Source organism: Trichechus manatus, unplaced genomic scaffold, assembly GCF_000243295.1.
Source record: "Trichechus manatus latirostris isolate Lorelei unplaced genomic scaffold, TriManLat1.0 scaffold00061, whole genome shotgun sequence".
Classification (NCBI taxonomy): Eukaryota; Metazoa; Chordata; class Mammalia; order Sirenia; family Trichechidae; genus Trichechus; species Trichechus manatus.
Genome location: NW_004443997.1, coordinates 7,646,339 through 7,656,049, shown reverse-complemented (window position 1 = coordinate 7,656,049; position 9,711 = coordinate 7,646,339). Strand labels below are relative to the sequence as shown.

General features: G+C 44.8%; 1 protein-coding gene across 3 annotated transcripts in view; it reads left to right on the top strand.

Moving 5' to 3' along the window:
- Positions 1-2,610: 2,610 nt before the first annotated feature.
- Positions 2,611-9,711, top strand: part of SUDS3 (SDS3 homolog, SIN3A corepressor complex component) — a 46,710-nt gene continuing 39,609 nt past the window's right edge. For all 3 annotated transcript variants that reach the window (XR_002824525.1, XM_004379030.2, XM_023733755.1), the window contains exons 1-2: positions 2,611-2,866; positions 5,271-5,340. Coding sequence is in view for 2 of the 3 variants with exons in the window: in XM_004379030.2 (XP_004379087.1) it covers positions 2,725-2,866; positions 5,271-5,340 (212 nt within the window). In the remaining variant the exon portion in view is untranslated. The remainder of the gene's footprint in view (positions 2,867-5,270; positions 5,341-9,711) is intronic.

Genomic DNA, 9,711 nt, shown 5'->3' with positions numbered 1-9,711 from the left:
AATTTCTAAAATATGCATGCAAAAGCTGGACAATGAATAAGGAAGACCAAAGAAGAATTGATGCATTTGAATTATGGAGTTGGCAAAGAATATTGAATATATTGTGGACTGTCAGAAGAACGAACAAATCTATCTTGTGAGAAGTACAGCCAGAATGCTCCTCAGAAGCAAGGATGGCGAGACTACATCTCACATACTTTGAAAATGTTATCAGGAGGGATCAGTCCCTGGAGAAGAACATCATACTTGGTAAAGTAGAGGGTCAGCAAAAAAGAGGAAGACCCTCAACAAGATAGCTTGGCACAGTGGCTGCAATAATAGGGTCAAGCATAACAATGATTATGAAGATGAAGCGGGACTGGGCAGCGTTCTGTTCTGTTGTCCATCGGGTCGTTATGAGTTAGAACTGACTCCAGGGCATCTAACAACAATTTCTAAAATGTTACTGATGCTTTTTTGGTCTGTGATTATTGCTACTGACAGGAACTCAAGTTACTTAAGATGGCTGATTACAAATATTTTAGATGTGATCCAACAGCACTAAGAAGAAAATGACTTCATTCTTTGGACAACAGACAGTCCTGAAATTCTAGATTAAATATAGATGGACCTACAGATAGCTCTAAGAATGACTCTTATTTACAAGGAACTTCAGAAGATCCCTGAGCCCCCAAAAGTACTGGACAAATATTGCAGCATTCTATTCTGGAAATTCTTGAGTTTGTTGGGAGGAAAAATCCCTTACAAACAGAGCCAACTGAAACAATGTAAAAAATGAAAAAATTGTTAAATGGGATGAGAATAAAGTTTTTAATTTTTAAGACATCATGGGGCCAATTCAGAGAAAAACCTGATCACAAAGGATCTGATAATCAAAATATTAGGTTCCTCCCTGGCTTTTAGGAGCCCTGGTGACGCAGTGGTTAAGCGCTGGGCTGCTAACCAAGAGGTAGGCAGTTTGAACACACCAGCTGCTCAGCGGGAGAAAAGATTTACAACCTTGGAAACACTATGGGGGCAGTTCTACTCTGTCCTGTTGGGTCACTATGAGTCGGAATCTACTCTAGGGCAAGGGGTTTTAGTAAGGGGCTTAACTTCAGTACTTGTAAGTTACTTTTTCTACTGAGAGGTTGGTGGAAAGATAAAGATTAGGGTTTTTCTATTACTTTGGAGAAACAAACATCTCTGGAACGTTTTCCTTATCCCTTTTCTTGCTACACATTAGAGCACACGACTTGGAAAAATGGACACGTAGATTTGAACGTTAACCAAAGCTTATAACACTGTGTCACCTTCTACTCAGAGGGAATCACACAAATTAATTTACCCAGTTAGCGTTCTTGGTTCCTGAGTTTCCACAGAGGACCTTCTTTACTTTAGCCAAATTAATTTCCTATAGGCAAATACACCACTTGCTTGAGAGTTGATTAGCAAGCTATTGGATTGGGCAATATAACCTTTCAAAACATTAGTATTCGAGGAAATATGAAGCCACTGTATTGTGGAGGGCCTGAGTTTGGGAGTTTAAGGAAGGCAGACTGGACGCTACCACTTTTTTGGCCTTGAAATGTTTATTTTTTTGGCAGTTTCTTTTTTTCAAAATTTTTTCCCATACAAAAATTTAAACACACACATTGCTATGTGACCCCAACTGCTCTCCCTGTATTTTGACAGCACACTCCTCCTTTGCACCCCTGATTCCCCATGTCCATTCAATCAGCTCGTAACCCTCTCTGCCTTCCCATCTCACCTCGGGACAGAAGCTGCCCGTTTAGTCTCTTCTATCTACTTGAGCTAAGAGGCACGCTCCCCACGAGTATCACTTTATGCCCCACAGTCCAGTCCAATTCCTGTCTGAAGAGTTGGCCTCGGAAATTGTTTTAGTTCTGGGCTAATAGAGAATGCAGGGGGCGTGCTTGGACGCTACCACTTTTTAAGGCAAGTGATGTATCTTTTCTCATCTGCAAAATGGGGAGAGCACTTTTTCAGATAAGCTTGTGCGCAGAGAAATGGCTCCCACGGGCTGAGAAAATACCGTTTTGCTGATCCCACGATGGAATATCAATATCCTTTATTTTAGTTCTTAAAGCTCCAATTAGGGGAGGATCCTGGGCTCATTTTTCTGGTCACTCCAACTCTGGATGTTTAGGTTTCCCGACCTATAAAGGGCACGGTTCATGTGATTCACCTGCTTAAATTAAAGAGACGACCTCCACCTGCCAACAACCTCTTAAATCCTCTGGCCCTGAGGCCGCTAACGACTCTCACTTTAGATCCGGCTCCAGGCGCCGCCTGGCGGCTATTTCTGGACGTCGCCTCTGCGCTTCGGGGTCCTGGCCGCAGCTAGGCCTGCCCATACATTTGCCTAACTCTAGAGATCCTGCCGCCGCTCTTTCGCACCATACCGTTGACGACTTTTAGGCGGCGATGAAGGGTCTGGCGTTTAGGCGAAGGAGGCGTCGCGGGGTTCACCCCTCTTCCTCAAGCATGGCGGAGTCAGGCGGTCCTCGGGCAGCTCGCGACCCGGAAGTCGCCTCCGGCGCGAGGCCCCCGTTGCCGAGCGCGGGCGATGGGGGCGGAGCTCGGCGGAGACGGAGAAGGGGGAGACTTGGCTCCCGTTCCTTGAGTTGGCGGCCCCCTCGGGCGCTGTTAGGTGGACGTCGAGTCCCCGGTGCGGGTGGCCGCGGTTTCCCGGTGGTACACTCTGCTACTGCTGGAGGCGACATGAGTGCCGCGGGGTTGTTGGCTCCGGCCCCGGCCCCGGCTGGAGCGCCGCCGGCGCCGGAGTACTACCCCGAGGAGGACGAAGAACTGGAGAGCGCCGAGGACGATGAGCGCAGCTGCCGGGGCCGCGAGTCGGACGAAGGTGGGTTCTCTTGCTCGCTGGGCAGCCCAGGGCCGAGGTGGTACCGCTGGGGAAGGAGGTGGGGCTGTATGGGAGAGGGGCGGGGTGACCTCCAGGGCCGTAGGGCCCGTCGTAGGGGCAGTTGGTAGGAGCGGGGCTCCGGGAAGTTACCTTCACCAGCACTGTGGAAGAGGGAAATTCGCGGGTACGTTGTACCCTCCAGGTGTGGGGAGAAGGGACGTAGGGAGGTGTTGTCAGAACTGGAGGTTCCTTTAAGATTCTCCCTCCTATCCCTACCGGTCCTAGTGAAGCCTCTGGTCTCCACTGAATTGGAACGGGAAAGTCATCCATTGAGTGCACTGAGTACGCCCCCTCCCATTTTAGTTCCTGAGAGGATTAGAGCAAAGCTGAGTTTGGCTTCCTGGTTTCTAAGTTGCCCTCCCACCTTCCCCCCGGGAAATGTCTAAATCAGTCCCGTTTTGGGCATTATAGTACAGTGTTGAGAGTACAGGTTGGTTGAAAGAACAGGACCTGGAATCAACCAGATCTAGATTTAAATGTGGCTATCACTTAACGCAACTTTGTGACCATTGACAACTTCTGTAAGCTTCCAAGCCTCAGTGTCTCCAGTTTTAATGGGGCTGGTAGTGCGTACTTCCTAGGGTCGTTATGAGGATTGAATGAGATATGTGCATGAAGTACTTGGTCCGTGTCTGGTACTCAGTAAATAGAATTTTTTTATACCACTTGGGGGAGAGGCACAGGGAGAAATAGGGATTTGCTTACTGGTGTCCAGGTGTTTTCAATTTTGTGCTCTTTACATTATGCATCACTGCCTCATAGAGCTTAGATTTTTAAAGTGAGCTTTGCAGTTTGGCAAGTGTGAGAAACACTGTTTTGGGAGGGATTGAGGAAGAGGTGGCCGGAGGAGAAGAAAAAGAGGAGATAAAGAGACCAATATATGGGTGAAGTATTCCGGGACAAAATAGAGCTGTGGAGTAAAAGCTAAAAGCTAGACCAGCTGACTGGGGTGCAGAGTATTCCTTATTCATCTCAGTCCCCCAAGTACCAAGTAGCTTAGCTGGCTGGCACGTGACAGGAGCTCAGTGAAGGTCTTCTGACTGAAGGAGGGCAGATGGGTCTGTGGAGAATTGGATCTGCAATAGCCTTTCCAAAGGCAATTGCATACGTAAAGTTGAAGAGACTAATTGGATTGATGAGTCTTCGGAGATGATACACTTTGAAAATCTCCAGAGGATTATTTCTTTTTTGAGGACACACTTCTCTGGATTTCACTGGTGACTGCTGGGTTAAATTTAACTGCCCTTAAGGAGATTTGGTTGAACTGCCTTTGAAGACGAGCCTTCACTTGAGAGTTTGAATGTGAATCACTTGCACCGCTTTTAGTGCCCACGAGGGGGAGCCATGAAACCAAAATTAATTTTTTTTTCCTCCAGTAAGGAACCAAATCTGTTGTGGTCTAGTTGAATCCGACTCATAGCGACCCTATAGGACAGAGTAGAACTGCCCTATAGGGTTTCCAAGGTGAATTCGCACTGCCGACCTTTTTGGTTAGCAGCCAAACGCCTAACTGCTGCCCCACTAGGGCTCCAGTAGGGCTGTTGAAATTGTGTAGACAGCCCACCCATTTATTATAAGAACAACGTTTAAAAATTTTTGCAACAGTTTGTTTGATCATCTTGCCTCCTTCCTATTCCCTATAGCTACAACTTTGAAAATATTTCAGTTATCAGAATCCAATTAGTTGTTTTGTGTTCTCCTTTTTATCCTGTGGAGTCCCTGGGTGGTGTAGAGGTGCCTTGGAAGAAAGGCCTGGTGATCTACTTCCTTAGGCTCACAGCCACTAAAAACCCTATGGAGTCCAGTTTTACTCTGAAGAACATGGGGTCGCTATAAGTTAGAACTGACTGGACAACAACTGTTTTTTTTTTTTTTAATTGTGTATATCTGATGTTAGATCTGTTAAGAATTCAAACTGAGCATGTACCAGAAGAGAATGCCCATGTTAGATTTTTTTTTTTAAGACTAGTGAGAAAGGTGGGCTTGACTGCCTACAGCTTTCCAGCCTTATACCCACAGTTCCTTTTCCTGAACTGCCAGGTTTGTTGCTTCTGCAAAAGTGGCAGCCTTGACCATGACTGCCTGTGTCTCATGCGCCCTTTTCTCTTGCTGCACTTTAAATAAAGGATGCTCTTAGAATGTATGTGGCTGTGTATATGTTGGAAATGGCATTTTCTTTTCTGTAGTAACTGCATTTAGTATTTTTCATTGATGGCTTCATGCAGACCTCCAGTGAGTAGAAATTCATTTTATAGAAGTTTATTAAGTGCTTACACTGTGTCAGGTAATGCTAAGTATATGACTTATGATTTTTAACTAACTCTTCCTCCCTAATTTTATTCAGACACTGAGGATGCTAGTGAAACTGACCTGGCAAAACACGATGAAGAAGACTATGTAGAAATGAAGGAACAGTGAGTAATTCAAGCTCTTTTGTGTTGTTTTTCTATTTCTTTTCTGGAATACAGAGTTGGCAAGAAAATCTTTAAGTGACCTGGTATGTATGATTTTTGGAGTCCCTGGGTGGTACAAACGGTTAATCTGCTTGGCTGTTAACTGAAAGGTTGGAGGTTTGAGTTCACCCAGAGGTGCCTTGGAAGAAAGGCCTGGCTATCTACTTCCAAAAAATCAGCTATTGAAAACCCTGTGGAGCACAGTTCTGCTCTGACACATATAGGATCACCATGAGTCAGAGCTGACTCCAAGGCACCTGGTTTGATTCTTGGTTTGGTGTATAGTTTTGACTACTGTGCTTCAGGGAACCATGTACATGTGTGCATTTTTCCCCTTTAAGTTTGTCACATTTTATCAGTTTGTACTTAAATGAAACTTTTATTGTTCTTTTCCTGCTTTAAGGATCTTTTGAGAGTAGGCTAGAAAGAACTTGGAGGGAAATGGTCACAGGGGAATGAGTCCATATAACAGGAGAGAGCTTTTGACCACATGCTCATTTTTTCGTATGTGAAGAGCAGTGCTCTGGGTGGGTAAACTGGTGTGGCACAGGCCCAGAGACAGACTACCCAACAAGCAAGGTATGCATGGGCTTACTTGTGCTTACTTAATAACCTGTAGTGTAGAATTTCACCCGTTTTTCTTGGTGTGGTGAAACCTGTGTGAAATTGTGCACTACAGATTAGTAAGTAAACACAATTAAGCCCGTGCATACTTTGCTTACTGTAAGCTGGTATGTGCTGTGCTTACTGGTTAATATACCCCTGTGGACAGCCACTGGGCTCTCGGATGGTTGTGAACCCACGGAGCACTGACTACATGCTAGGCAATGCGCCAGATGCTTGGAGAGCCTGGGGAAACTGGGATTGGAAAGCAGGGCTCTGGACTCCCATTCCAGTGCTCTATCCATGTTACCACACGTCCAGACACAAGCTGTCTCGTCTTCAGACAAAGCCGCAACAGAAGGTGCCCAGAGAGACTAAAAACCTATTTTGTTTTAAAGGACGTTTAAAAAGGTTAGCTTCCTTATGCTTGAAATTACTGACTTGTCATGAACGTAGAAGGAAGACAGCATCGAATGTATTCCCTAAGTATTTATTGACTGTATTTGGAGAATCTTGATTTGACTTTTTTTATTCTTTATCTTTAAACTAGATGATCCAAGGCACTCTTGGTGGCACAAATGTTTAAGTGCTCGACTACTAGCCAAAAGGTTGGTGGTTCAAAGCCACTCAGGTGCCTTGGATGACAGGCCTGGCAGTCTCCCTCTAAAAGTTAACAGCCTTGAAAACCTTGTGGAGCAGTTCTACTCTACACACATGGGGTCACCACGAGTCAGAACTGACTTGAAGACAATTAGCAACAAGTACTAGGAGTGGAGAATACAACATAGAGCAGAATGTTATAGTGGAAAAGACAACTTCCAGGTCAGCTAGATGACCCATATTCCTTTCCGCGTAGGTCCTATTTGCAAAAGTTTTGGGGCCATCTTCTGGTTTCTGTCACTCTTTTCAAGCTTTGAACCCCAAAACGGTAATTCAGCTCAAGTCTGACCAGTGCTGAATAGGAAAAGGTTCCTTTCATAGTTCATGGAGTTCTCTCACAGTTTCACTCCTGAAACTGTGCTTGGTTTTTATTTCTATTCTCCTCAATTTTTTTACCTTGATGCATTTTGAGACATGTTTTCAATAACTAATTTTCACATGTGGAGTCCCTGGGTGGTGCAGATGGTTAAGTGCTCGACTACTAACTGAAAGGTTGGCAGTTGGAACCCACTTGGAGGCACCTTAGAAGTATAAGGCTCGGTAATCTGCTTCCAAAAGGTCACAGCCTTGAAGACCTTATGGAACAGTTTTCCTCTGACACATGTGGGGTTGCCATGAGTTGAAATTGACTCGATGGCAACTGGTTTAGTTTTTTGGTTTTATTTTTTACATACCTGTACTTGATCTCAGTGACTCTGAATATTTAAAAAATTTTTATTTTCCAATCTGTCAGTAGTCCCTTTCAGAGACAGAATCAGAATTCAAAGGTATTGTGTGGTGCCCTCCAGTGTGATGGGAAATTTAATCCACTGGGCTGCAAATAGTGGCTTCTGGGCACAATATACACAGCCTTTCTCTCTGCTGAACTTGATGGGCTTAGGCATGCTTTAGAGAATAATCTTTTAGTTGAATGTGTCCCTCTATATCTGATGGTTAGAAAATAATTTTGATTAGAATGTAATGCCTTGTGTGAGCCTCACGAGTACATAAAAATTCGGACTTCCGGCAAAATGGCGCTCTAGGCAGTAGCACCACGCCGTCCCTTCACAGCAAAGATCCGAAAAACTAAGCCGGACAGAGAAAACAACAATCCTGAAACCCTAAAACATCAAATGAAGAGATAAAGAACTCAGCCAAGCACCAAATGGAGTGAGAAAACTGACAGAGAACAGAGAGCAAGAAGAGATTCATGCAGAGGTCCCCTGTCAGCTAACGCAGTGCGGATCTGCCATCTTGGACTCCTATCCGAGACTAGCCAACGGGGTACGAGAAAGCAGCTTCATGGAGCTTCCAGCGGGAGACAAAACAACCAGTAATTTGCGATATACGCTTTCCCACCCCCTACCCTTCTTCATCCCCACTCGGCCTCCTCTGCTTCCCGCAGCCATAATCTCTTGACCGGGAAGCACTGGCTGCTTGGATTCCACCCACCCAAATGGGCCGGCTCTCTGAGTGCCATTTGTTGGCTGCTGGTGTTGCTTTTTCTGCTTCTTTTGATTTCTTCCTTACCTCTCATGACCCCCCCCCTTTCGCTCAAATACCTGGCTCCGTGCGCCATCTTTGCTTCTTCCTGAGGAGCTGCGGAGCTCCGTTCAAGTGTAGAACTGCTTCTTGGCCTGGGTTGCCGCGCTGGTCGGATCCTGGGGCTTTTGTTCATTTGTTTTGAATTGTTTGTTTTCTTTTCCTTTTCTTGAGTTGGGAGCCTGTTCTGGCCAGGTGATGCTGCGTGGCTTGGAACCTACCCCCTCAGCTTGCACAGACGTGCATAGGGATCCCTGAGAGCATTTCTTTTCTCGTTGGGTTTGTTTTTTTCTTTTTCTTTTTTGAGGGGCCTTTCTTTCTTCTTTTTTCTTTTTTTTTTAATTTGTTTTGTTTTCTTTTCCCTTTTTTTCCCTTTTTGTCTTTCTTCATTGCTCAGTTTCTCATCTCTCTATATCTACCTTCTCTTTCTGTTCCCTGAATAGCTGGCGTCGTATACCTCTACGCTTTCTAGCCAGGCTGTACTGCAACACCTGAGAACAACTTCCCCGGACGTCATAGCCGCACCAGTGGGATCTCTGGGAACTTTGCTGTTGTTTTCCCTTTCCGATTTTTATTTATTCATTCTTTTTTTTTTTTCTTTCTCTTCCCCTTTTTGTTTCTCTATTTCATAGTCGAGAATCTCATCTCTCCACTCCAAAGGCAAGCTCCCCTAGCATTCTTTTTTGTTTGCTTGTATGTTTTTGGCTCCTGTTCCTCTCTCCTCTCTCCCATATCCATCTTAGCTCCACACATAACAATCTCACCGCTACATCCTGCCCACCTGCACTGTGTACTTAACATCCCACCACCAAGCAGCACCGGCACGGCCTACTGGAACCTGCCCTGCACTGATTACCAGCCCGCCCTGGTGGCTATAGTAAGTGCCACAAACAACCCGTCCCAGTAACTCCTCTTCAGCTAGACCTGCCCTTCCATACCGTATCTGAGTGACTGACCCTACCAATTGGAGAAGGAGGCAAAAAGTATTGTGCCCACAGACGAGCAAACAACAAAGAACACACAGCCTGCCTGCTCAGACATAGCCAAATTTAAAAAAAAGGGGACGAAACAAATAAATCTACAATCAATAAATGAGAAAAATAACTACTGAATGCCCTGAAAATAGCAGACAATATCAAACCATTTACAAAAACAGGACAGGATGGTTCCAGTAGGTGTCCAAAATAAAACACCAGATGACTTTCCAGTGGAAGAAAAGGCACTAGAACTACCTGATGGGGAATTCAAATCTCTAATACTCAGACTTCTGCGAAAACTGAAGTAAAAAGCAGACAAAAACGAGGAAAAAATAGACAAATTCATAGAAAATACAGACAAAAAATTGGAAGAGTTCAGGAAAATAATGCAGGAACAAAATGCCAAAATAAATTCACAACTACAAATTATACAAAAACAACAGTTAGAAATCCAAAAGATAAACAACAAGATTTCAGAAATGGATGGTGTCATAGAAGGGCTGAGAAGCAGATTTGAAACGGTGAAAGACAGGATCAGTGGAATTGAAGACAAAGACTTGAATACAACTCT